General features: G+C 56.1%; 8 protein-coding genes across 8 annotated transcripts; 2 read left to right on the top strand and 6 right to left on the bottom strand.

The window, feature by feature from the left end:
- Positions 1-1,295: 1,295 nt before the first annotated feature.
- B0I36DRAFT_362855 (uncharacterized protein) lies at positions 1,296-1,608 on the bottom strand (the record flags this gene model as incomplete). The annotated part of the gene is made up of 2 exons (XM_046158718.1): positions 1,296-1,431; positions 1,499-1,608. 2 exons carry the CDS (start codon positions 1,606-1,608, stop codon positions 1,296-1,298), a joined length of 246 nt encoding a protein of 81 aa, XP_046012792.1.
- Positions 1,609-1,926: 318 nt separating this feature from the next.
- Positions 1,927-4,487, bottom strand: B0I36DRAFT_349238 (uncharacterized protein; the record flags this gene model as incomplete). Its single annotated transcript, XM_046156775.1, has 3 exons — positions 1,927-2,248; positions 3,746-3,936; positions 4,368-4,487. 3 exons carry the CDS (start codon positions 4,485-4,487, stop codon positions 1,927-1,929), a joined length of 633 nt encoding a protein of 210 aa, XP_046012791.1.
- Positions 4,488-5,502: 1,015 nt separating this feature from the next.
- On the bottom strand, positions 5,503-7,045 carry B0I36DRAFT_242008 (isocitrate dehydrogenase; the record flags this gene model as incomplete). Its single annotated transcript, XM_046149874.1, has 5 exons — positions 5,503-6,294; positions 6,361-6,483; positions 6,548-6,634; positions 6,822-6,878; positions 6,959-7,045. The coding sequence occupies 5 exons, from the start codon at positions 7,043-7,045 to the stop codon at positions 5,503-5,505; spliced, it is 1,146 nt and encodes a 381-aa protein (XP_046012790.1).
- Positions 7,046-8,032: 987 nt separating this feature from the next.
- B0I36DRAFT_242769 (exocyst complex component Sec5-domain-containing protein) lies at positions 8,033-11,283 on the top strand (the record flags this gene model as incomplete). The annotated part of the gene is made up of 2 exons (XM_046149935.1): positions 8,033-10,444; positions 10,516-11,283. The coding sequence occupies 2 exons, from the start codon at positions 8,033-8,035 to the stop codon at positions 11,281-11,283; spliced, it is 3,180 nt and encodes a 1,059-aa protein (XP_046012789.1).
- Positions 11,284-11,862: 579 nt separating this feature from the next.
- B0I36DRAFT_242481 (uncharacterized protein) lies at positions 11,863-14,320 on the bottom strand (the record flags this gene model as incomplete). Its single annotated transcript, XM_046149913.1, has 2 exons — positions 11,863-13,998; positions 14,066-14,320. 2 exons carry the CDS (start codon positions 14,318-14,320, stop codon positions 11,863-11,865), a joined length of 2,391 nt encoding a protein of 796 aa, XP_046012788.1.
- A 2,579-nt stretch (positions 14,321-16,899) lies between these two features.
- Positions 16,900-18,259, bottom strand: B0I36DRAFT_374133 (uncharacterized protein; the record flags this gene model as incomplete). The annotated part of the gene is made up of 2 exons (XM_046160249.1): positions 16,900-17,298; positions 18,200-18,259. 2 exons carry the CDS (start codon positions 18,257-18,259, stop codon positions 16,900-16,902), a joined length of 459 nt encoding a protein of 152 aa, XP_046012787.1.
- An 828-nt stretch (positions 18,260-19,087) lies between these two features.
- Positions 19,088-20,006, top strand: B0I36DRAFT_362849 (uncharacterized protein; the record flags this gene model as incomplete). Its single annotated transcript, XM_046158717.1, has 2 exons — positions 19,088-19,214; positions 19,327-20,006. The coding sequence occupies 2 exons, from the start codon at positions 19,088-19,090 to the stop codon at positions 20,004-20,006; spliced, it is 807 nt and encodes a 268-aa protein (XP_046012786.1).
- Positions 20,007-21,225: 1,219 nt separating this feature from the next.
- On the bottom strand, positions 21,226-25,479 carry B0I36DRAFT_118565 (uncharacterized protein). The gene is made up of 5 exons (XM_046148002.1): positions 25,174-25,479; positions 23,613-25,087; positions 21,811-23,544; positions 21,618-21,751; positions 21,226-21,555 (listed from the first exon to the last, which is right to left on the bottom strand). Exons 1-5 carry the CDS (start codon positions 25,200-25,202, stop codon positions 21,415-21,417), a joined length of 3,513 nt encoding a protein of 1,170 aa, XP_046012785.1. The 5' UTR covers positions 25,203-25,479; the 3' UTR covers positions 21,226-21,414.
- Positions 25,480-26,247: the final 768 nt, after the last annotated feature.

Genomic DNA, 26,247 nt, shown 5'->3' with positions numbered 1-26,247 from the left:
GGCCGGCCCGGACTAACAGGGGCCTGATCTTTTCGTCCTGTCTGTTTCTTCCTACCTTTTTGAACCGTGCCGTGCTTGTTTGGCCAATTCCAGAGTCCAACAAAGGCAATGCATGGTACCAGTTGAGCTGGCGTCCATGATACGGACAATCCAGATCCTTCTGGTGGGACCATCATATATTGGTCATCTCCTGAGCTGGACATAGTGCCAGCAGCAGTGATAATGAGTACACGCTCGATGGCTGCAAGGATGAGCCAGTAATTCTCGAGGCGGCACTTACCACGACCACAAACACTCACATGCAGGCAGTACAAGTCTTTGGAGCATCACTGCAAATCACCTCCCAAACGGCGGCACCGGCGAAGCATGGGCAGTGCCGCTCGGTACCTGAGGTGTCTTCTTCAGCACATTTGGCCTGGCAGCAAGCGTCGGCGTGTTCCAGACTTACTTTCGTGACACAAGGCCCTATCAGATTACCCACCCTCTTCCGTATCGTGGATCATCAGCTCCATGCTCCTGGTGCTTAACTTGCTCCTCATCTTGCACGGGGCCGAAGGCTTTGGGCCCTTCCTCTCTGGAGTCCTGGCCAACGGCTTGGTGCGATACAACGTCATGATCACAAATCACCCTGCTCTCCGGCATCTCGAGTTTTCAAGCTCGACAAGGTGGATGCTCATCGCCAAAGAGGCCGGCGTGCTCGCCTTTATGGTCTTGTTTGGCTTGCTATCAGGTCAAAAACGGCATCTCGCCGCTTGGGCCAAGGCGCGGGAAGGGCACGGCGGTTGCGTTTCAGAGCTTAGAGTTGCTCGCTGGGAGTCGACCTCGATCTTACTCCCACATACCTAGAGCCGATAATCTACATGTGCCAAAAGGCGCCATGAAAATCCGAATTTGTTCTGAAAGACTGGACTGATCCAGTCAAGTATGACCCAGCACAAAGATCGGTGGCAGCGAACAATTCTTTTCACGTGAGCTTCGTCATAAGAGATAGCTTGGTGTGCAAGGTAAATGATCTGATATGTACTGATACTCAGTCTCTATTGATCAAGTTCGTCAAACATTCCCGGCAGTGGTATAGTGGTGAATGTTGTCGTGGTATTCCGATGTAAAGGCAAGTAACTCCCTGTCGCCGATGACCTCCGCGTAGCGCGTCGAGCCTTGATACACTACTTTTCTTGGTGTAGTGTTCAACATGCCCTGGCAACTCCGTCTATGATGTAGTCAAGTCCCGAACTAGGTCGACAAAAATGCAGTGGTCGCTAAATGGAAAAGCATCATGGGTGGGATATGATGATCTAGTGGCCGTGGGAAATGGAAGAAGCCTTAGACGAGGAGTTGGACAGGCCAGAGTCTGTGCGGGGGAGGCTTGGCAGACCCTCGAGGTCAGGTGTGGAAGCACCAGCAGCGGCAAGGGCGGCACGCTTGCGCTCACTGGATGGAGAGAAGGCTAGTTAGTTCAGGCACTTATACAACACGGAATTCAGCCGGCAAGACTTACAGAGAGTGTCTGTCGCTGTGAAGCTCGCATGCCCAGGTGCGGCCAGCAGTCTGGATTCTGAAGCTGACGGGCTTGGAGTCGAGGAAGGTCTTGATATCTGTGGAAGGCATGATGGCAACGCTGGAAGGGTTGTCGAAAGAGACGAGAATTTAGTGGCTGGAGTCGGTGTTATTGGTGTGTAAAGCCAAATGAGGTCCGTTTATGGTCTGGAGAGAGCTGTGGTTTGTTGGAAAGCTGGAAAGGTTGAGGAAGGATACCCAGCGTCGAAATCAAAGGGGAATCTACACCTTTATACGAGTGCGGAATCAGGAGGGCGGCGGCAGACTGGCCGACGATGGGTAAGCAGGGCTGGTGTCCACGTACGCACCCGCACTTTGGGGCTTGACGGGGATCGCGTCTTGAGTATCTCCGCAGAAGGACGGTGCCTATCAGTGGACATCCAATTCTGGGGCACGAGCAGGATGGAGAAGGGGTCTCGAGTACAAGGTCTGTTGCGGCATTTTGTCGCGGGGCGTGCCAGGGCGTGCAAGTCGCAGGTACCGTCTGGGCGAGCTTCTGTGGCCCACGGGTCGCGATGCCGCAATGACGGCGCTATTCCGGATAGGGTGGGTCGGGCCCGACGAGGAAGAAAAGTCGGGACGCTGAGCGGCTGCGAGGGCGGAACCTGGGCGAGTGAGGGCTCGAGCCGATGGGATGGATGGAGGGACTAGTGTTGCAGGGTTGAGGGCGGTTCCTGTCTCGCCTGTCTCGCTGATACGTGACTGCGTCGAGCCCCCAATGACGGACGAGTGCCCGTTGGTTTGTTGCTAGGATTATTCATCCCACCAGTCCGTCGGATGCATCGGACTGCCCAGCATATTGTCGCGTGGCCAACAACCAAGACGAGACTGGGCCTTTGCCAGTTGTTGGGCACTGCTTTCGAAGTTACGTAGACTGGATCATCATCTCGATTCTTGCTGGCGCGGTGGTCCCTCAGAGTGCATACGACAGGACGCACAAAAGGAAGCCATGGAAGCAACCCAGCCTGGTGGCGTGGGCGCTTGAGGATGCTTGGTTGTGCCTGCCGGGCTGGGCAAAAAGGCTTGTTTGTGCGTGCCTGCCCCAATCGAGGAGCCCGCGGGCTGTGATTGGCCAGATATCGCCGACGGCCCCTGCCCATGCCCCACGGCAGAGTCGGCCCGGCTGGCATTGTGGTGGCACGTCGCAGTTGGCGCACTTGAATATGGCACACGCCTGCAGTCCTCGACAACATCTGCCACTCCGGTCAGGGTCCCCTCCGGTTTCCTGGCGACGACTGCACAGCTGGCCTGCATGCAGAGACAGGAAAGCCGTGCAGTTTTAAAGCTCGGGCCACGTGTCAAGCCAGCTCAACACGTCCCTCGCTGCCGTCGAGACAGCATGCTCCGGACTCTGCCCGCGGCGCAAATGACTATCCTTTCCGGGTCAGATTGGTCCACCCGGCAGCCAGTTTTGCTTCCCCAGCTGGTGGCGTGCTCAAATGAGTCGCGGTCTTCGGGGCCCAACGACGCGAGTCCCGATCCCGGACCACCGGACTGGGCAGGGCAATCCCGCCAGTTTGCCCGGTTATTTCCAGAAGTTTGGGCCGCCGATAACTATTCCCTAGCGCCGCGCCACTGACGAAGCCCGGCCTCCATCATCCGTCCGGTCATTGCCATTACGCGACACTTCGACACTGCTCAACCACATCTCCAAACGCTCATCTCGGCCCTCCCCACAGATCTTCCTTCAGGGTGTGCTGATGTCATTCTCCATTGAACATGGGCCCTCGGCAGCGACAGCCGACGCGGCGAGCAGAAAAGTCTGCACACCTCGCAGCGGCATTAGTGATAGACTGACCAAACTGTTATGCCCTCCGCCTTGCTGCCAACTCTCGTACCAACCATTCGGCTGTCGAGCGTGTAGGTCTGATGGAATTAAATCATCGCTGTCGACAACTGCTGTCCAAGCATCCCTTTGTCGCTTGCAGGCCCAGGCGAACGCCATAGCGGCTGAACGCAATTCCGCTGACCAAACAGATGTTTCACGAGCCCGGCCTCACATTTGGCCCCGATGAGGTTAGAAGTACCCAGCAACAGGGGTCACACACGAAACTCCCAGGAGACACGGTCACTTCACCAGCGCTTGACGGCTGTTTTAACATGCTGGCCTCTCGTTCGTCCCCCAACTTTGGCTAATCTATTCCCCCCGGATCGCCCCACGCCTCCTGGTACCCCCGTGCATACTCACCTCCCCGGGCAAACACTGTACTGATAAACTCTATTGTGACCATGCATTTGTTGTTCGGGTGTCATTTGTGGTGGTTTGGGGTACTCGATATCAAGAAGCTCAGTGGGTGGAAGATGACCGTAACAGACCCCGAGGTCCGAAATATGATATGCAAAGGGTAAAGAAGATGGGTCCTCAACAATCTTTATTGTCTAGTGAAGGCAACGATGCTGCGGATGTCGCAATATAGGTGTCCGTGGTGCCAGCTGGTGGCCGTAAGCTTTAACTCAAGGCCGACCAAATTTATAAGTGCACATGCCCAGATTATTGTGAATTCCATGCACACATCAATCAAGCCCGGAATTTGTCCATGGTCCTGAATACAGGCTCGTGCTGAATGAAGGACATGGCAGATGGCCAGCTTGAGCCCATCCTGCTCGCAACCCGAGAGAATTCTTCAGGTGACGCAAAGGTTCTCGCTGGCTGGTGCAATATAGACAGAAACAGTGCCTGGCGGGAGTACTAGCACTTAAAGATAGACTAAGCTATGACGGCAGCTCGGTGAAATTCCGGTGACCCAATGCATGCAAGAAGCACAGCATTCCAGGTGTGAAATTCATCTTTTCCCCGCCCTACTACTTACTGGTGGCCGCATATCCAACTGGCCTTGCTCACCCGCACGAAGTTTTCCCCAACACCAAGCCATCGCAGGAGCTTCCGCTACGCTACCGCATGCGACAGCGCAAGGCAGTCTCCCTCGCATGACGTCGTCTTGAGGCTCAAGTCGAACATCTCGACAGAGAAGCCCTCGCCGAAGCCTCCGCAGTTAAGCCCCCAAGTCTGCAATGCTCAGCTCCCGCAGGTCCCAGAGGGCCGGGGATTTGAAAGGATAGGGTGATAAGGAGGGATAGAGGTTGAGATGTCGAGGCGACTCGGGGTTCGGTCAGAAGTGATTTGCAAAGGAGCCGCGGGATCAAAAATGACTTCCATAAAGTTACGCGCAGCGATCCAGGGTTCGGTGTTGTCTCCATAGATCCTTTATCAACGTGTGACTTTCTCTCTCGAGCTTGTGCGTTTTCAAGCAGGCAGATCCTCTCTCGCGAGTTCGGTGCTCGCAGTCTATTCATTTATACCGCAGAGTCCCTCGCGTGCACAACCCGAAGCCAGCAGAGTTTGTTCACTTCCAGGAGTCTTTAAAAACCACAGCCGCACGCACCTACATGGCGTCAACCCAGAGGCATGGGCGCACAAAAGCCGGAGGAGCCCAAGAAGTTCACAGGGGGCTCAGGAGGCACGAGGAAGACTCCTGGCATGACTCTCGCGGTGGCTTCGCGGCCACTCACATACTGGACGTCTTGCTTCTCGGAGCCATGTCCTCTCTCCCACACCTCGATCCTGCCGAGGATTCCCAGGCCAGGTGCGCGTTGTTATGATGCTGCAATTCCCTCTCACAAAAGCATGTGCTAAGCGGAGGACAGGATGGAGGGCCAGCTTTGACGGTATACCTCCGACGGACCAGCTCACAGGTCAAAGTTGCAAAAAATTGTCGTCGTGATCATTTATACTCATGTTTTCATTGGCTTATTGTACAGTCTACGGCGGCCTATACTGAAATAGTCATCCATCGTGTCGCCCGGCCGTGCAGTTATCCTCCTGAGAATGCGGTATATAGGACTGATAAAGCTGACTGATTTTGTGGTGGTTGCTTGTTGATTTATGGTGGTTATGGTCATGGTTGGATGCGTGCGCAAGTGCTTCGTCAAAGACAAATGAGGTATCTACAACTTGGAAATGATGGCGGCAGCGTACTCGTGGGTCTTGGCCTTGCCGCCCAGATCACCAGTCAGGGACTTGCCCTCGGCCAGAGTGGCAAAGGTGGCCTTCTCGATTCTGTCGGCAAACTCGTTGAGCTCCATGTGCCTCAGCATCATCAGGGAGCTGAGAAGCAGGGCAGTGGGGTTGGCAAGACCCTGGCCAGCAATGTCGGGGGCGGAACCGTGGACGGCCTCGAAGATGGAGCACTCGTCACCGATGTTGCCAGAGGGAGTGAGGCCGAGGCCACCAATGAGACCAGCGCACATGTCGGAGAGAATGTCACCGTACAGGTTGGGCATGACCAGAACCTTGTCGTTGTAAGGGGTGGGGTCGGTGGTCATCTTGAGGCAGGTGTTGTCGAGAAGCTCGGCGTCAAACTCGATGTCGGGGTACTCCTTGGCAATGTCCTTGGCGACGTTGAGGAAGAGACCGTCGGACATCTTCATGATGGTGGCCTTGTGAACGACGCGGACCTTCTTGCGGCCAATCTCCTGGGCCTGTTGGAAGGCGAAGCGCAGGACACGCTCGGAAGCCTCGCGGGTGATGAGCTTGATGCTCTGGACGACGCCATCGACGACGACGTGCTCGATACCGGAGTATTCACCCTCGGTGTTCTCACGGATGAGGACAGTGTCGACGTTGTCGTAAGGGGTCTTGTAGCCGGCAATGGAGCGGCAGGGGCGCAGGTTGGCGAAAAGGTTGAAAGTTCTGCGGAGAGTCAGGTTCAGGGAGACGTGGCCCTTGCCAATGGGAGTCTATGTTGCAATTCAAATTAGGTGCCTGCCCGTTCCACATCGCGTCAGGTAAAGAGAGGGACTTACGGCAAGAGGGCCCTTAAGGGCGACCTTGTTCCTCTGAATGCTCTCAATGGTCTCCGGGGGGATGGTGGTCTTGCCATCAACCAGTCTGGGGGTGACATCAACGGGCTCCCAAGAGATGGGGGTCTGTAATAATGAGTCAGTATCAGGGTCTGAGGGATGCAGAGGGATTGGTCAAGAGATCACTCACCTTGGCGGCAGCGAAGATGTCCTTGACGGCCTGCGAGATCTCGGGGCCGATACCGTCACCCTCGATGATGCTGACGGGGAAGTTGCCCTGTTGGAAAGATGATGTTTGTTACTATTGCTGTTCGCGCATCTTGTATTGCTGAAGGCCGGGTGGTGTTGTGGATTGGCGCGCAATTGAGACATTTTTGGTGCTGGTGCAGAGCTGTCACATGCAACGACTCGCTGGACGATTTTGTGGGCGGGGAAGATGAGCTTGGGCGTGAGCAACAACGTACGCTGGCATCCTTGGTACCGGTGAACTTGGCAACCTTGCTGGAGTAGAATCTCTGGTTCTGTGTGTTGTTAAGAGGCACAGGTCAGCGAGAGCGCAAGAGGCAGAACAGCGCCGCACGCGGGGAAGGGTTTAATCTACCTGGAAGGTGACAGAGAAGACGGCACGGGGGGCCGCAGCGACGAACTGGCGCCGCGCGGGGGCGGCAACGGCGCGGAGGGACAGCATTGTGGGCTGCTGTCGTGAGAATGGGCGGCAGCGGCGACGAGGGAGGAGAGGAGGATTCGTGGAGGCGAGGGCTGCGCTGGGAGCAAGAGAGAATTGACGCTGAAAGACACTGGTTACTGGCAACCGTCCGAGAGAGGTCAAGGTGAAGCAGGTTACAGATGCAGGTCTCGGGTCTGGCAGGGCTCGGTCAAGGCAATTTTTCGCCCAAGAGCAAGCAAGCTCGGAGACCCGAGCGGACATGACGGAGCAGACTGGTTTCGGCGGGCAGGGGGTGGGGTCCGTCATAATCGCTCACCTGCCTGCGTACAGGGTACGAGCTCAGGCGCGCGTGCCGGGCGTTGACGGGGAGGTTCTCAGTACCTCATCGTTCCCCACGCAGGCTCTCAGCTGTGGGGTTTGCGTCGCCGGGCTGCATGCGGGTCGTTGGAGTTGCAGCCGTTCGCCCGCGTGCCGCCGTCTCTTCTCCAATTCACCACAGTCATTATTGGATCTGGACAGGCAAGGAGATATTGTATTGTTCTAAACGACACATGCAACTAAGCCCAACTTTGCTCCCGCGCGTCCCATATCGTGGCGCTTCCCCACACATTCAGTATACGGGACTATCACCGTACACCACTCGCGACCCCTCCACGGTACGTTCCAGGTATGGATGACTAAGGCAGGCGCCATTCAAAGCTGCTGTACTGCGTCCCTGACCCCTGATGTTGATGTGCAAGTGCCTGCGCTAAGGTCGCGATAGCTCGGCCATCGAGGTCCCACGATAGTGGAGGTTGCTCTACGCATACCTGTCGCCATTGCGAGCACGCAGCTCGAGCAGCTTGCAGAACGCACCACCCGCTCCGTCATACGCACGTCTAAGCTTCATTTGTTTGTGGGCACATTCAGCCGCCGCGAATCACGACCGGCCCATCCTCCCAAGGCCAGAGCTCGCCGCACCTGTCTGGCAACTCTACGATCCTTGCGACGACCACCGATGCCACAAACATGGCCGACTTCGACCGAAACGTGCTCGAGTTCTACGGGCTTACGAACCCGTACCCGACACAATGGCCCGCCGACAAGGACAACAACACGGATGACGAAGATAGTGAGCAGGAGCAGCCAAAGGCCAAGCTGAATCGCCGCAAGTCGAGGTACCAGGCTCTGGAGCGGGCGGTCAGCACGCGCGCAAGCATCATGTCAGGTTCCGAGAAGTCGGCGAGTGGCGTCAGTAATCTGGTGCAGAAGGACGAGCCAGACCCTCTCGGCAGCACCGACAGCGTCGTGCGGACGCTGCGGAAACTCGGGGTCCCAGTCCAGGACGACGTAAGGCTTCGCAACCGCTTCCTGCTATCGTCGACAAGCTTCACCCCGGCCCTGTTCCTCTCACAGATGCACGCCAACGCCGACACGGAAGCTCTGCTGAACGGTCTCGATGTCCTGTCGCGGTCAATCGATCAGAAGTCGGCATCACTCAAAGTGCTGGTCGAGTCCAACTTTGAGAGATTCGTGCGAGCCAAGGCCACCATCGACAATGTGTACAAAGAGATGAAATATCGTGGTGCAGAGCCGCCGCCTTCGCCACGGCAGCAGAGAGGCCATTCGCATCATGCAAGCCGGAACAGCTTCCGAAGTAGTAGCGGTGGTGCGGCCATGATGCAGCCACCAGTAACACCTACGACCACGGATGGGCGGAAAAAGAATGCGTTGGTCAAGGAAAGCGACTATGGCGTCATGGGCATCAAGGCCCCATTGCTGGACGTCTCCGCAAAAGCCGAAGATGTCTGGGGTCCAGCCTTGGGTGGTCGAGAGAAGGAGGAGAACCTCAAAACCGTGATGACCAGCATGGAACGTTACCGGGAGTATGTGGAGACGAGCTCGGCCATTGCCGACAGCATAAAACGCAAAGACTATGAGGCACTGGTGGAGGAGTACAACAGGGCACGCAAGTTCGCCGAGGACGCTCGGAAGCTAGTGAAAGATCTCGGGTCAACACCACCAAGCGAGACACAGACATACCAGATCCTCCTATCAGCCCGTATGTGGTATGATGTGGAGGAGCAGATACAGCTGTTCAAGCGCGATATCTGGCGCCGCCTAACGTCGTCACATAACTTCACAAAGACCGATACTCTGTCTGGGCAATCCCAAGATCAGCACATGGAGTTCATAAGTATACTACTCGAGCTGGGCGTCGAGGACAACCCCATATGGGTCTGGCTGTTGAGCCGATATGATCACCTCAAGGGCAAGATAAACGTGCTGGCGGAGAGAGCGAAAGTGGAAATCGAGGTCCTTCGCCGACGCCTAGCGCACGGTGAGAAGCCATCTCGACAGACTATCGCGGCAAACCTCCGCATACTCGGGCGGCAGTCCATCGAGAGTAATCCCGCCGGGCTGGACTCGCCAGACGTCATCGAACTGTGGGAGAAGATGCAAGGCTTTCTCAACGGACTGTTGTCTATGCAAGGCGTCCTTGGAGAGGTTGTCGACTTCTGGCAGATCGTGGACGGCTTCATCGAAGGCAGGACACAGAAGTCGCTGCCCAGAGGCTACAATGGAGAATCTGAAGTGCATCATACACTTTCAGAACAGGGCAGAGTCGATCTGTGTAAGGGCGCGGTCGAACTCGTGGACATGATCCGGACGCATGTGTTTGAGTTCTTTGCCGGACCACCTCCAGAAGACATTTCTCTACTGTTCTCGCCGCTGCCGCCGTCGCCAGGCACACCGAGAGGCGGTATGACACCCTCGATGCGCGACCCACGCTTCAATTTCGATGACAACAATCTTCCTCCTCCATCGCCCAAGAGGGGCGAATCGTGGGAGAAGTTTGCTTTCTGGCCGCCGAACTCCAACTCGCTCAGTGGCGTGCACTACCTCTCCAAAATGCTCGTGCTCGTAGGCTCGGGCGCTTCAGAAATGGCCAGTATGGCACCAGTGGCAAGAGACGACGGCAAGCAACTCGAGTTGCTCCGAAACATGGTTGGCGCGGCACGCGAGCGTTGCGTCACCGCCCTCTGTGGTGCGTGGAATGCCGATGCTCAAAACATCAAACTCGTCGAGGACTGGAGAAGATCGAAAGAAATGGGAGACGTGACGCGCATGCCAGCGAGCTTCTCGGCCTTTGAGGGCGCGCTTCTTGCAGGCATGCAAAAGATTCTTTATATTTCAGAAGCCCAATCCAAACCGGGCGCCAGAGATATTGTCCTGCCCCCTCCTACAAAGCTCCTGCAAATGGTGCGAAGCCAGTACGTCACGACGCTGTACAAAGCCCTTAGCGGTATGGTCGAAAATGCCGAGCGGGCAGTCAAGAAGACGGACGATGAGTGGGCAAAGGACCTTGAAACTCAGGACGCTTCCGGCACGGAAGCATCTATTCTGGTTGGCGCCGAGGCTGTCGACGCCGGCGATCGAGTAAGCTCCCATGTTCAAGCATTAGTCATGATATTGTCATTGTTGCCGTCGCTAACTATATCGCTCTCAAGAACGTGCGCATGCTGTTGACGTTAAGCAACCTGCAAGCCTTACGATCACAAGTGGTCCCCAACCTGAATGGGCAGTTCGAGAACGCGTTCTCGGTCAAGCTGACCGACGAATCCAAGACTATTCGTGATGTCCTCGGGCAGATCGACGCCCGGCTGTTCCAGACATATACGCGCCCTTCCGTCGAGTCCTTGCGCAGAATCATCCGCGCAGGCCTCGCCGACCCGTCGTGGTCCACGCCAGGCCGCAAGCCCACAGAAGTCAAGCCCTACGTCTACGACGCCCTGCTGACACTTGTCCTCGTGCACACGCAGGTGTCAACCACGGCACCGACGCTGACGAGCCAGGTGCTCTCATACCTTCTCGAGCAGACGTCGCGCGAGCTCCTGGACGCCCTCAAGGCGCAGCACTCGCGCTTCGACCTGCCCGCCCTCATGCAGGCCACCCTGGACGTCGAGTTTGCCGCGCAGACGCTGAGCCAGTATACCACGGAGAAGGCCTCGACGCTGCAGGGCGAGATATACACCATGCTCGACGCCAAGACGGACGACCAGGCCCGCGCCAGCCTCCAGCAGGAGCTGCCGGGGATGCGCGAGATCCTCAAGAAGCTCAGGGACCAGTCGAGGGGCGAGTTCGCCTGCTTCAAGCGGCCTCGCGGGACTACCTCGGCAGGCAACGGAGGCAGCGGCAGCGGCGGCGGCGGTGTTGGTGCAGGAGGAGCCAGGACCAACACGCCTGGCCCCGGTCCCGATCCTAGAGCGTCTGGATAGTTGTAGTCGTTTTGTTTCAGAAGAGGCGAAGGCGGAATTCGTATCTCAGCGCGGAGCACACAGCAAGCGCAATGAAAGGCATGATCAAGTAGCTCGATGTTGTGATGTCGTTGTGCTGCTGTTGCGTATAGACGTGGACCACACATACATGCACCATGACCAGTATCTGATGATGACGATGCTGGTGATAAGGGAAAGCCCACGTCAACCTATACTAACGGCCTTGAGCTCTCTGTCCCTTGATTGTGCCTTTATCTCATGTGGAAGCAACGAGTCATCATCTTGTACGACTTATGATGATTTGCGACTTGCTTACCTGTGGACGTCGCGACCCTGGGAATCTATAGATTGGCCGAGCAGTACATAAAGGTTCAATGAAACGATCCAAATCAGAATCAAACAAAATTATTAGTAGGGTGGCAGAAACCCCCCAGATGCTACGAACATTTGCAACTGCCCCAAACGCCAGCCCGCAGGGACGCTGCGTAATTTGACTAAAAAGTGAATATGTACATGCGCATTCTGCCACTGGATGCTGATTTGTGAGTCGGGCTCGCTCTTTCCTCGACGCATATCCGCTCAGTCGCTCCCCGTCGCATCATTTTGGTCGCAACTCTCAGAGGTAGAATCTGCTCGATCTAGTCCCCTGACCCCGAGTGTTCGCAGTCTCTGTGATAGCAGACTTTCCGCGACGGCAGGGCTGCCGTTGATGAGTCCCGAGAAGGCGTTGCCGCCATAGCCGCTGTCGCCGGGGCTGAGCTTGTTGTATCGCTCAACATCGTTCCATGCATTGCCGTTGGCAGCGGCCTCAGAGCCATGTGTCGATGAACACAAATGTTCGGGCGACAAACTGGCAGCAGGGGCCGTACTCTTCATGTCTTTCCTTGCCAACGAAAACGGGACAGGCTCTATGGGCGTACCATTGCCGAAGCTGAAGGAGAATGGCATTTGTGCCTGGCCAGGAGTGACGACTCCATCCATGGCATCGAAAGCAGAACTTGTGCCCATTCCAGCATAGTATCCTGAGCTGCGCCGTCTAAAGGCTTTCTCGGCGGCCATGCTAGCTGCAGGCCCTGACCCACCAGTCGTGGGCGGATGCATGACGCGGATCGGCTTATAGCTTGAGTATTTTGGTTCTGGTGCTGAAACTTCATTGCGTAGCCGCTCCTTGCCATCTGGCACGCGGTTGGCAAACACCACACGAATGCTCTTGTACAAATAGAACCGTCCTTTAGATGGGCAGCATATGTGCAGATGCACCAGATATCGCAAGGTTGGTCGCTCCGCCGATCCTGAGTCTGCTGCCGCTGGCATGTTTTCGATAATTGGTCCGGCGGAGTAGCTTCGCTGCCGTATAAAAGTTTTCGTGCCAGCCTCCATACCGGCCAGATCATATGGCACCAGGAAAAGTTTGACCGCCGTTTTGTTGGGGTTCTTGATGATGATCTGGATCTGACCTTTTTCTGGTATTCGGTAACTGCCACCAGGGGGAGCTCGCGGTGAGCCGGATCGACGCTTCTGGCGCTGCGCTCTGCGAGTCTCGAAGTCTGATCCGTCGGCCCTGGCCCGGTCGAACCGCTCATTCCCGTCATCTCCCAGAGCGATTCTATCTGTCGTACGTGTTTGCATCTTTCGCTTTGCCCTAGCACTGCCTTCCTGGTTGGGCAGGCCATTCTCAAGATCGATCTGTCCCACATACGGGCTGGGCCCATCTTCTGTCTTTGAGCGGCCATATGCAGAGGAAGCATAACTGTAGAATACAGCCGGGAACGGCAGCGTAACGTGCGGAGGGCATCGTAAGCTTGACTTGCATTTTCCTAGGCCCAGGACACCAATCTGAGCGACAAATTCAAGCGGCTTTGAAGGTGTTGTGGACATGCGACCGCGCAAGATGCTTTCCTCGTAAGATCCGACCATAGACGCATGCTGGATTGGTGACGCGTCTGAACCGAGTGACGGTCGTCTTGACCTTGAAGCGGGGAACTGTCGAAAGTTCTCGAAGGGTAAAGAGCTGGGTGTTGAGGTCAAGGATCGACGTGGTTGATGCGCTTGATAAGGGAAGGACTTCTCTTGCCGTAGGACAGGAGGGTGCCTCGAGGCGGGACTAGGCGAAAAGTTAAATGCACCAGAGTGAGTAGACATGAGCGTATGCCTTCGATTGTTCCTGCTGAAGCCGGAACCAATGTCGATCCCTGCTAGCGATGAAGGGTAATCATTCTCGTCATTGCTTTCCGATTGGACCAAAGGACTTGTGGGCGGCTGATATGCAAAGCTGGAGGTGATTGAAGATGACAATGAGGTCGATAGAGCCAAAGGCTGGCCTCGGCTGCTCACATTGGACTGTCTTCTTTCAAAATGGAATGAGGTGAAGTCACGAGGTGGAGACGTGGCCAGCCAAGGACTGTCGTGTGTGCTGCCAAACTGGGCTGCGCCAGATCCATGCCGTGGTCTAGCAAATTGTCCTGTGATGGTTTGGTGGGAAGGGCGCTCATCCTGAGTGAAGTCGCCACTGTGTAGTGCTGAGCGTGGCCTTTCGATGCTTAGGCCATACTGAAGTTTGGCTGTCGCCTCTGGGCTGTCTTGCGTTGGAGCTTTTGCTTTCCCCTTCTCTGGAGTAATGGTGATGGGTGGAAACATGACCGGAGAGACTGGTCGCCTCTCTGGAGTTATCCCTGGAGCGGTTGAGTCCGCTGGTTGAGTCCATGTTTGGTTGTGCTGCAGTGCAAGGTCAGTTTGATTCAGGATATAGTGACTCAGCGGGCGAATGGCGATGAAGGCTTACATCGGCAGTAGATGTCCATGTTGGACTCTGGCTCCGTTTCAGACGCTCGATGAGCTCGGCACGATCCGTACAGACGCCTTGATCAGCACGGGCAGGCGTTCGCGGCCGGCTGGAAAAGTCGGGAAGTGGCCCGTCGCAGAGCTCCACTGGTAAGCTCTCCTCGGAGAGTCTGCGATGGACCGAGGGACGAGCACCGGCAGCAATGTAGTTCGTGGAGTGAGGATCTGATAGTGCCGCCGGCGCGTGATGATCCATGGACGACGGCAAGGCTGAGACAGTGTCGTCACCGGCGGGGGGGCAAGAGTCTTGACTGAGCGAAGGCATAGCGTAACCACCCGAGCCAAGGAAGAGTGGTTGAGCTTAGGCGTTGGACTACGGTGCTGCAGCCACCATCTTCACCAGCCTTTGGGTCCGTAGCCGCTCCGTAGTGCACCGAGCCGCAGTCCACGCACCTCTCAAGTTTCTCGCTCTCCTGTGAGCGTTCTGCGGGCGGGGAGGCGAGCTTGCGATGTCGAGTTCTACTGCCACGAGACGACAGCCCGAGGCTGGTCTCAGCTAGAAATTTGCCGGATGCTTTTGCAGGGCGATCGTCAGTGTGACGTGCTGTTGCGAGATCGGCAGGTCAACGTCGAATGAGACCCTTGAGTGTTGGGGGCCTCGCGAATGCACTGGCGGAAAAGCCTCAGAGGAGCAGGTACAGATATAAGCTGTACTGCCGTGAGATGCGTGGTGTCGAGAAGCAGACGATGAGTGATGAAGAGGTAGAAGTGAGCGGGTAAGTAATATGCCATGACGCTCGCTGGAGCGTGCGTGCGTGACTGCCCAGGATGGAGTCATCGCTGGGGCTGGCTGCAGGTGGGCCCACGGCATGGCATGGCATGGCATGGGAAAGCCGGAACGCCCTGCATGGCGTTGGGCGGGCCCCCACCAAGACCGCTACTGCAGCTCCACCAGAGCCACTGAAGGTGCACGATCCAGCCCCTATCAGCGCCTGTCACCTCCCGGGCAAGCCCTCCTCGCCTTCCTGACTGCCAGGCCTGTGGGGTGGACCCTTGCGGACTGGAGCACGGCTTTGACCATGTGAGCACCTGCAGACGCCGACACCATAGCAAGGCGATCAGCCCCGGCCCAAGACTTCCAAGTGCAACAGACCCAGAACAGGAACAAGCGGCCAGGGTTTGAAAGGAGCGGACTGGGTCACTAATCAAAGTACTCGTCTTGCTGTCTCTCACAGTCTCACGGCTCTAGGGCTTCTCATGTTGATTAGCTCCCGCGTTTCGTGCGACCACGTCGTGTGGGAGTCCGTAGTCGGCTTCGAAAGGCTATCTGTGTTGGGGTGCCCTGTTACAAGGCTGCGGAATACTCGATGTCATGGAACTGTTTGTGAATTGTTGGTTCTATATCGCCGGGTTCCTAAAGTTTTGATTGCCTCGTGCCCTTCACCTGTATTGTGGTAGCTCGAAGAGACTAAGCTCCCCTGTCGCGTTCCTCGTTCTTTGCAATATCCGGACTACCGGCGACGACAAGCACTACCCCGGATGTTACCAATCTTGTCCAGATCCGTCTTGATGCTGCCGAGTTTCATCGCCCTCCGGCCGTCGGCAGCCCTCCTCCATCTCCCCTTGGCCTGTTTAGCACCCACCAGCCCAAGCATGATGCCCATAGGCCCATTCCCAGGATCCTGAATGACATCGCACAAGGCCATGCCGCCTGACCCGAGACCCTCGGCGAGCGCGATGATGCCGCGGATCGCGCCCCGTGCTGGCGGGGACAAGCTCGCCTAGGAATGGTATGGCGAAGAGGATGCCGGCGATGAAGCCGATGATGGCCTTCTCGCGCTCCTCGCGGTCGGTCTCGTCGGCCTTGTCCACGACGCGCTGCATGCTCTGGATGGCGGCCCCCCATGGACAGCGCGGGCAGCGAGGCCGAGTCGGCAATGTCGCGCATCCGCAGCGTCGGGTCGATGTCGCCGATGGACTTGATGAGCCGCGTGCGCTGCACGAGGTCCTGGGACTGGTCAAAGGTCCTGGCGATGGTGTCCTTGGGGTTGAAGACGCTAATCCGGTCCTTAAGCGTCGGGTAGTTCCAGAAGTACGAGTTGGCCGCGCTCATGCAGTTGAGCACGTCGGAGCCCTGAGTCTGACATCCATTGGCAAAGGTGACGAGGACTCTGGAGAACTCGACCCAGTCCCTGTCCACGCCATAGTCGTTGGCGATGGCGTTGAAGAAGCCATCACGGTCGTGCAGGTTGAAGGTCGCGTTGGGCTTCTTGGACCCGAACCAGTCGACCGAGTGGATGCCGAGGACGGCGTCTTTCGGACACCCAATGTCGCGCGACTCGAAGCCGCCGACACAGTCCTGCCCTGTGACGCACTTGTCCAGGTCGCAGAAGAGCCGGTACTCTCTGCAGCACTGCTACGTCCCCGTGTCCACGCACTCAAAGAACTAGTCGGCCCGGCCGCTGCCCATAAAGCTGCTGATCTACAAGGGCACCTGCTCCGCCGTGTAGCGCGCAAACGTATCAAACTTGGCATCGGGGCCGTCCACTAGCAGGCGCTTATAGTTACCTATAGCGATGGTTATGATGCGCAGCTTAACGTCGATGATATACTAGTTCAGGCAGTACGGCGGGATTAACCCGGCGCGGTCGTCAAGTGTAACAAAGTTGTCGACGTTAGTCAAGTCGGCGTTACACGGCGCGTAGTAGTTAGGGTCGACCCATGCCTTATACTCGCCATCGTCCTCGTCGTTCTCATCATCGTGGGTACAGAGAAATATAGTCAGCATCTCGTTCCGGCCCTCTGGGAGATCAAGTATCCAGGCTGAAGCTGTACTCACTCGGAGAAGGACTGCAGGTCCACAGCCCAGTCGCTTGTGCCGGCAAAGTTGTACCATGCGTAGATACCCTCTCGCTTCTTCTTAAACTCATCACCCATCCAGGCAACCCACCCGGTATCGTTGTATACTATAAAGTTTGAGTTGACGGTCCATGTCTTGGTTACCCGCTTGTTCTGCAGGATCTCGTTAATCTCGGCGTTGGAGGTATAGCCGGCGGCGTCTGTGCATAGGCCCTTGGCAGCAAGCGACTTCCGCGCGCTGCCGGTGAACTTGCACATGGCCCAGTCGCAGCCAGCCTGCTCCATCTTGAAGGTTCGACCGTAGCTAGCAACTCCAACCACGACCTTATTTAAAGGGACACTGGCCCGCACAATCATATCATTGATTTCAATGTTCTCAGAGAACAAATCAAAGGACAGGCGGGCCGCAGTATGGGAATGAAAGTCTCAGCTGTAGATGCAAAAGTTGTATGCACCTTCTACCTTTTCCACCCATGACTCATCATACCAGTGTGCGTACCGGTCGAAATATTCAAGCTCGTCCTCCTCGATGAGTCCGCCCTTGTGGACCTCCCAATGTGATAGGACCGCAACATCTCCCTCGGTGAGAAGCATGCCTGTCTCAAGATCTATAAAGCGTACATTCTCTGTGTCGCAGGTGCCGTACGAGACCGTCCTCGAGATGCAGTTACGCGGGCCTTCCAGGTCGCACAGGGGGAGGGCGATTTGCAGCTCTCTAAGACGATGGAAGTTTTTGAGCTTGGACTCCAAGGAGTTGACAAATCCCTCGTAGCTCCACTCGCAGTCGTTGGCGAACGGGATGCGGAGCCGCTGTATGAGAGGCGCCGGGGTCGTCGACAGCCAGGCGGAGTCCGCCTCGAGTCTTTGCGCGTCCACTACGACAAGCCGTGGTTGCATGGCGGCAAAGGACCAGATGTGCACCTGGAGCTCGGGGGGCAGCTTCGGAAATGATGGGAATGTGTTGTTGGTGATGTTGGTGGACGCCATGGCGTTAGAGAGGACAGTATAAGAGGGAAAAGCTGCTTTAAGTTGGTTGTTGGTTATTGGTCGTCGGACGTTGGTCCCTTAGGTATGTGGCCATGCCGGGATCCTTGGCAGGGGTTCATCAAGCTTCAGGACGAGCCTGGAGCTTCTTTGTCGACCCCGGCATCTGTGGAGTGTGGGGGCTGGTCTAGATCACCATATTCCTTGCAGGACCATGGCATTGTCACAGTCTGGCGGCAATATTGTTTTCTACCCGGCACGGTCATCTTCGTGGTACAAATTGTTATCCCACCTCATCATCTCTAACCCTGCCGCCGTTGCAGTTCCCTCGGGCATAGGGAAACAGGTTCATCTTCGAGGCTAGATGAAAGACGAAATTCTCGTGGTCTTTTTTGTGGAAAACCTAGCTTCGAGTCGGAAACGTTGTATATGAGCAGCAGTGGGCTTATCAATGGCAAGCTGTTCAAGCAATGCAAATATCTCCCCCAATGGTTCTCATAACAACCATATCCACGTTAGAGTCAATTACAGGCATACCGGGCTTACACATCCCAAGCCTCTGAGGTGACGATATTGTAGGTCGCGAGCGGGGGCCCATCGTGGCGTCGTGAGACTAATGTCAGACTAAAGGAAGAGATCGGCGAGAACGAAATGAGCGAGGGGAGAGGGTGATTGAGTTGTGAGAGGGAGAGAATGTCCCAAGTACAAGGAGGAGACCTCAGGTTGTATATGAGGTTATATATGTGGTTTGAGGCGTGATGATTATGTAACGATTGGGGAAGTGTCCCCAAAGTGGGTGGACTAAGCTGGTTTAGGATGAACACCGCCTTTCTTGCAGGTGAATTCTCCTCATGGCATTCCCGAAGAGTCTCACCCCCGTCATGCAAAAGTGCCCAACAAACACTACCGATTCTTCTCTGCATGCAAGCAGCTGAGCCGTCTGCAGTGCTCCACGGCTGGCCGTCAAGGTCGGTGGTGGTGCAAGTGGGCTGATCGCCCTGGCTGGCTGAGGCATCGTCCAATCGTCTGCCTGCCCAAGGTGGGTACTTTAAGTAGTTATCGATACTTCCATCCCCACTGTATTTTTACGCCGGCTCCACCAAAGCCATGTGATTCTCTCTCTGTGCTGCGTGAACGCAAGGTCCTGTACACCCGTACACCTGCTCACATCGCAGCGACAATGGCACCCACGAAACGCCCTCGCGACCCGGCGGACCCTGCCGCCGGTGCCTCAGCAGCCAAGAAGCACCGAAAAGGGTTCCGTGTGGGGCCCGAGAACCTTCCCGACGGAGCCTGGAAGCGCAAAGGTTTGTTGTTGATGGACTCGATTTGGGTGGTGCAAAGTCCAGCAAAGGCAGGGCTTTTTTTATTATACGAACGTCTAGTCGGCTGACCTTGCATATATCTGTGCGCGTATAGTCGACCGCATCAAAAAGGACCTCATCCACAAGGCCAAGGTCCGCAAGGCCTACAAGAAGGTCCGGGCCACGGAGCTCGGCGAGAGCAAGCCCCGAAAAGTCGAGAGCTCAAAACACCACAAGCGCCGCGACGGCGGCGGCGACGACAATAACGATGACGACGAGGAAATGGTGCGTGGCGGAGACGCTAGCGACGGCGATAACGAAGGCGCTGCACAATTAGCATCAGGCAAGGACGAGGCAGCCGACGAGGCGGGACCGGAGCACGATGACGAGAACAACGAGGACGAAAGCCAACGCAAAGACCCGAAGAAGGCCAGAAAGATCGTTGCCGGGGCTGAAGACAACGATGTTACCGCCGACAACGAAGATCAAGATAACAACCAAGACAAACACCAGCACCCGGAGAGGCGGCGCAGAAACCAACAACAACTGCGTCGGCCGGGCTATTTCGACAAGGCCAAGGCCGAGGCGGATAGGAGGCAGGCCGCAGCAGCGGCACGCAATGCCGAATTCGAGCGACGCGACGCAGAGCGCGCCAAAAAGATTGCCGACCGCGAGCGCTACAACCGTGCGCTGAAGAAGGCGCGGACACCTGGTCGTGACGGGCAGCGTAGACTCGGCAGAGAGTCTGGCCTGCTTCTCGAGAAGGTGAAGAGGATGGTCGGGGATGCGAAGTAGGCTAGATGAGATTTCAAAGGCACCACCTGGTCTGCTGAGGAGTAGTGATGTGTGCTGCTCGGCACAATGGCGCTGTCGGGGAAAGGATTGATCTAGCAGCAGGCCAGCCCAAAACCGGAAACATCGGGCCGTCGCCGCATTGCCTTGCCGTGGGGTGCGGTCCCATAGCGCAAATGTCAGCTCCCATATACATAGGGAAGAAGCTCGTGGGCGTCTTTCTTGTTCCACTGGACTTGGCAGGACGAATCTCCACGATTCAGACACGCGTGCATAGAGAATCATCGCCAGACTATGGGAAAGGAATGGCAACGAACACGCACCAAACTTCTATGCCGATCACCCGCTTCTGTCCTCGCGAGAGGCTGGACCCATTCCTGATGGTGGAAGCCTGCCCGTACTCCCCGTTACGACTGCCGGCGTTGATGCCTAGGAAGCCAAGGATATACCGAGGACCAAGCGATTATGGGAATGATGAAAAGCTTCGTCGCGTACAGTTGGAGGCGACTTCGACCTACCAATCATAAACTGAGGTGGTTGCTGTGGACACGGCGATGAGCATGACGGCTCTGGGCCACAACCACACGCGCACGCCCCATATCCCTCACCCTCACCAGCTGTCAATCCGTGCAGCTGAGCCCAGTGGAGTAGATTCCCTGGTCCATCCTTCTGCGCTCGGAATTCCGAACTGCACGGCATTGAACCAACCTAACGGCGGTCTTCCGTAGCACATCTAGTTAAATATAAGAATTGAAATCACGCGACGAGGGTAGTTTCGTGGTTCTAATCCTGTCCCTTTTCAGCAGCCATATGGTCAAGCAAACTCACATAGACATTAAGGAATCATGTTGGTCGATTGGCCATGAATTGTACCACCACGGAATAATCCTTCACAGAGGTGCCATGACGAAGACAAGAATGAAAATCGGCCGCGGGACGCAGACAGTGAACAAAAGTTCTTCATAAGAAAAACCCCAGTTTTCACACCCGTAGGCAGTGAAGTCGCATAACTACTTGGAAACACAACAAACATAAAGTCTCCTTAGCCAAGCTAAACAGCACAACCACGCGCTTTCTTGAAATAAAACAAGCCCCTGGGCAACAGGTACGAATCAGAAGACCCCCTTCCAAAAACAAAATGATAAGGCAGTTCAGTGGCAATGACGCAAACATATCCTTGCGCTCGACTCCTTCCAGGCACGAGTTACCTAGTCCCTACCACAAACCAAAACCACCCTCTACTCTAGTGCAGCGCAGCTCGCGAATATGATCCCAGGCTCGCAATGGACGAAGCTGCGCGGCGTCTGCTGACCCGCACCCTGCGTGCCGCTACGCTCTCAAGATGCCTCACATAGAGCCGCCACTGATATGTCGAAGGATCCGGGCATGGCCAATAGTACACATCCCCCTCCTAGGAGAAGATGTAGGCACTGTTGTCAATGATAAACTGCACGGCGAGGTTCTTGGCGTGCATGTCGGTCATCTCCCGCTCCACGGCGGTCGCCCGCATAATCGTTGGGGCGAAGACTACGGCCAAGTTCTTGGGGGTCATCTGCATGGTGTCAGCCGCCTTCGATCAAGTTCGGCCAGATAACGCGACAGGGTCATGCTTACCAGATTCTCTTTCTCACGCGAAGCGACCCGAGAAAGGTGGAACATGAGGAACTCGAGGCAGTCCTTGTGCTGGCGAGGGAGTTCATTGAAGACGCGCTGAAGATGAGCGCACTTCTCTGTGTCATTTGGAAGATCTGCGTGTCCGTGTCAGCAAATGCGATACTGGAATAGGACGACGAGAGCCACAACTTACTGCCAATCTCCAAAACCTGATCGTAGATGTCGTACGTGAGCAGCGGGTTGGGGAGCTTGCGGAAGTACTGCTTCAGCACGCTAGTGACGGCGGTGATGTCCAAATCAGGGTCCGAGATGTCAAAGTTCTCGTTCTTGTCAAACCCCTCCTGAATGATCTTGACCTGTGAGTTTCCACCAGTCTTGCGGTATATTCCTTCCATGTCCATTCCGCGCAACTCGACCTCTTCAATGCAGCGTGTGACAACGCATGGGATCTGACGCCGCTCGTAGTCGGCACGATCAGCCAGCTCGGAGCCGAACAGTACTGTCGGTGGCTCGGCCAGATCGTGCGTAGACATGTTGGGTCCACCCATCACAGTCCGTGGCATTGTGGCGGACTTCTTGAAGCCGAAAAATCCTTGTCGACCACCATCACCCTGCTGATGCCGGTTCGGGATCGGTGGTGCCTGGTTTGAAGCTGGCACGACCGGTGACTCGACAGGAACAACGGTCATGTTGTACGGCATTCCGAGGTTGTCGCCTGCCATGCCGTGGCCTCTCTCTGGCTGCTGGAAGGCAGCCGCTGTCCTGTTCATACCCTTTGCGATGTTCTGAGCAACAGCCTTGGAACCCTTCTTCCAGTTAAACTTTTTGACCTGGCCCTTGCCAATTTTGATGACAGTCGGCCCAGACTCAAGAATAGGCTCATCGTTGTCAGCAGCCACCATAGTCGTTCCAGTGTGTATACTAGCATTGTCCAGACTAATGGAGGCATTGGATGTGCCCTTGTGCTGGTGATAGATGCCAAGGCCGTTCGGGCCAGGAGAGCGACCGTCAGAGTTGTTCCGAAATCTCTCTTGGATCTGATGGGTCAGGTCGTTGTTCAGATCCGCGAGCTGTGCATTCTTGGAGGCCAGCTGCTCGAACTCCTGTCGCGCACGATCACGATCAGCAACAGCCCGGATCTTCTCTTCCAAAACCTGATCTCGCTCCGCGTGGAGCTGCTGCAAGGATGCGGTCATGGATTGCTTCAGCTTTTCGAGCTTGGCGACGAAGTCACGCAGCGCAGATTCTTCGAGCTCACGCGGGTCAATCGGTCGCTTTGTCTCCTTTGCCTTCTCGACGAATCCCGCCAGAACTTCAAGCTGCCGAATCATAATCTCAGTTTGAGTATCAAGCACGGAGACCGTCTTCCGCTTCTCCTCCAGTTTTTGGCTGAGACTCTGCAGGTCCTTATCGTTCGTGAACTGGCTTTCCAGCTCCAGCACACGCTGCTCCGAGGTGCGGAGCTGGCGCCTGAGAAAGTTGGGATCATCCGTCAGACCAAGTGGCGCAGGACTAGTCGGCCTCTCCAGGAGAGACTCGTCGAGTAATGGGGATTTGGGCCAGCGGGGTGACATGGTTGTCCGTGTCGTCTCGCTTATGCTGCGAGTATGCGCAGAGACCCGTGGCGGCTGTTGCATGGCAGACTCAGTGCTACTAGTTCGGCCATGACGAACAGCATTCGACACACGGCGCAGTATCGACGACGAGCCTTCATCGGTGCCCAGTATACGAGCCATATCTTCGTCCATGCTGAAGTCGCCGCCTGAGCTCCACCTAGGCAGTTTAGGGGATGTCTTGGGCTCTGTGGCATCGCCTGCTTGGTTGGGAGGTGCAGGAGGTGCTCTCGGTGTCATGTATTGGTTGACCTGATTGCGAGGCGGCGATGTTGTATCTTCCGACTTTGTTTGCTTGGCGGCTGTACCGTTCACTATGAAAGAGCATGTTGGTTAGTCTCGGCTAGTTTGTGATCATCATGATACACAGAGGCACACATACCATTCCGGGATGAGTTCGTCGTAGCAATCTCTTTCCTGGCAATTGGCCGTTGCGAACCGTTCGCGGCAGTGCTTGAAGTGGTTGTGGATCGGTTTTCCGCTTCATCGCGTGGCCGAGAATCATGTGAGCTTCGTGGAGCGGTCTGTCTGTCTGCAAGTTGCGCACCAATATGCGGGGAGTCTGCAAGTCCTTGATTGTCTCGATCTTTCCGATCTGCCAGCGCAGCCGCCTTGTTACCCGCGGCATCTTGCAAGACATTCGGGCTTGACTCGCTACGGCTGGTTGCCGTTTTCTTGCTCTTTGGGGCGTCTTGCAACTTGAAATTGTCGGTGGATCCTCCATTATTCTGAGCCTGCCCAGTCGTCGAGACTGACGGTTGGCTTTCGCTCCTTGTTTGCTTTGGTGCCTTCCTTGGCTCTTCCTTGACTGGCGATGCCTCGTACTCGGACGAGGGCCTGCGTGGTTTCTCCTGGAACGCAATATGCGGTGTGCTCGATTGCGACTCGCCTTTGCGATCAGTGCCACCGTTTGACTTTGACATGCTGAAGTAGTCCTTTTCTTTGCTCTTCGGGAAAGCATCAGTGGTCGATCTTGGGGTGACCGATGGTGCAGGACTAGGATCGAGGGCGACTGGAATGAAAAATGATCCATCGTCAGCATTGACGTTGTGGTTATGAGCGCTCTGAGTATCGCTGCCCGTAAAAATGGACGAATTCCGGTTCTTTCGATACGAGGCAGGCGGAATGTTCAGGCCCGCGTCCATCGACGGCCGATCCGGTGATCTTGGAGGCCGCGAGCTGCCTCTTGATGAGGGTTCGGTTGTCTGGTATGAAGGCTTCGGCCGTGGGGACAGCGTCGTTGGCATGTCAGACTCTGGATCAACGCGATCGTCGGAGAAGGCATTGGGTGGGATGGCATTTGGCGGGAGTGCCGGTAACGACTTCTCCTGCACCATCGGTGAGCTTTCTTTATCTCGCGCTGCCTTTGCCTGAGCGGCTGCTTTTGATTTCTTTCGCCGTCGCGCCATGAGTGATTCGTGACAGCTCATGCAGAAGATACCCTGTGAGGTGCGTGCATATCGCAGATTCTCTATTTTTCGCTTGCAGTTTCGGCATCGGAAACACGTTGCGCAAAAGGCCTGGTCACCGGTTAAGATGGCAAGGTCCTCGATCTTGTCACCGCAGGCACTGCAGCTATATGTACAGTTGTTGCAAATAAGGGAGCCGTCCCCAAGCAGGAGCAGGTTTGCGTCCGAATCGAGAAGCGTTCCACACGTGTTACAACGGAAGCAGTTGAGATGCCATCGGTTGCCCGCTATAAGCCACGGGTTAGTCCTGCCCTGCCACATGATATTGCGAGCACATTTGGAGCGCAGTCTGGACCGCGAGTGCTGCCAGTGCATGGCACCACCAGCTTCGGGAGTTTCCGATCGTGAACTACATACCCAGTTCGAATGCTTTGCCTTCCTCGAGAATCTGTCAAGTAGCAGTCAAGGGTCAGCTTACAACCTACGGCCTTTTCGACATTGTTGTGCTCCTTGTACTCGCCAGGCCAAACTCACCTCGCCGCAGCCTTTGCAAGGAAAGACATCCTCGCTGTCCGCCCCGGGGCTTTCTATGAAGTCGTCCATCGCAGTTGCCATGGAGTCGAAACAAGGAATGGTTTGTGTTGGTGTGGCGAGAAGACCATGGAAAGCGCAATTCTTGCAGGAGCCTTGCTGTGTCGTATACTGAATGCTCGTCGCAGAAGTGGGAGCGGGCTAGTCGCGCAGCCGCATCTGACAAATCGTCAGCAGCGTCGAATGTGGCGATGTGTTGTCGAGACGGGCCTGGAGAAGCTGCCAGCCAATTGCGCCGTGGCTAGTCCGTGGCAGCTTGCAATAGCTGACGGTTGAGAGTTGAGGACGGCGACGAGAAGCTGCAATGGTGCAGTGGAGCGAGAAACGAGCCGTCGCGACCTGGTTGGCGATGCGTGAGCCCACGAAGAAATGGCCACTTTGGTGTTGTCGTCGTGGACAGGCGACAGAGGGGTCGGGGGGGAACTGTGGGTTGGACAGCTAGCCTGCGGCGGGCGGGCAGCAGTGGAGGCACGAAAGAAAGGAGGTTTGGGCTTGTCAGTCCAGTTGGACTAGAGTGCGGCCAGATTCAGCTGCGGCTAGCAGGAGGGGCGGGCGTGTGCCCCAGGTGGGTGCTGTGCCAAAGGGCTGGTCGACAACTCTGGCGGCGCCGCCTAAAACAGCTGGAGCACCCGACCACGGCGAGGGAGCGCTTTCTGCTGGGGAAACAAGTCAGGCGGAGGCTGGTCACGCACGGCGCCGGTCCAGTTCTATTCAGCAGTTTGTGGTGGCGGATCCGAGGTCGAAGCAATGAGCAGCAGAAGGGTGGAGGGAAAGAAGCTAAGGAGGAGGTGCCAGACGCTGCAGGTCTTAGCAATGGCAGGAGGGAACTCTGTTGCGACAAGGTATAGGCAGACACGCGAGATACAGTTCAGCAAGCGTCAGTCTTGTGCGTCTTGGCGTCCTCATTATAGTTGCGCTTCAGAAGAGCTACCTGCACATACAGAGCCAGCAAGCGGAATGACGGAGGATGCTGTTGTGCATCACGCTGCGGAACGGGGATACACGAAGGCTAATCAC

The sequence above is a fragment of the Microdochium trichocladiopsis genome (assembly GCF_020744255.1).
Source record: "Microdochium trichocladiopsis strain MPI-CAGE-CH-0230 chromosome Unknown B0I36scaffold_5, whole genome shotgun sequence".
In the NCBI taxonomy this organism is placed as follows: domain Eukaryota; kingdom Fungi; phylum Ascomycota; class Sordariomycetes; order Xylariales; family Microdochiaceae; genus Microdochium; species Microdochium trichocladiopsis.
This window is presented reverse-complemented; position numbering and strand designations above follow the sequence as displayed.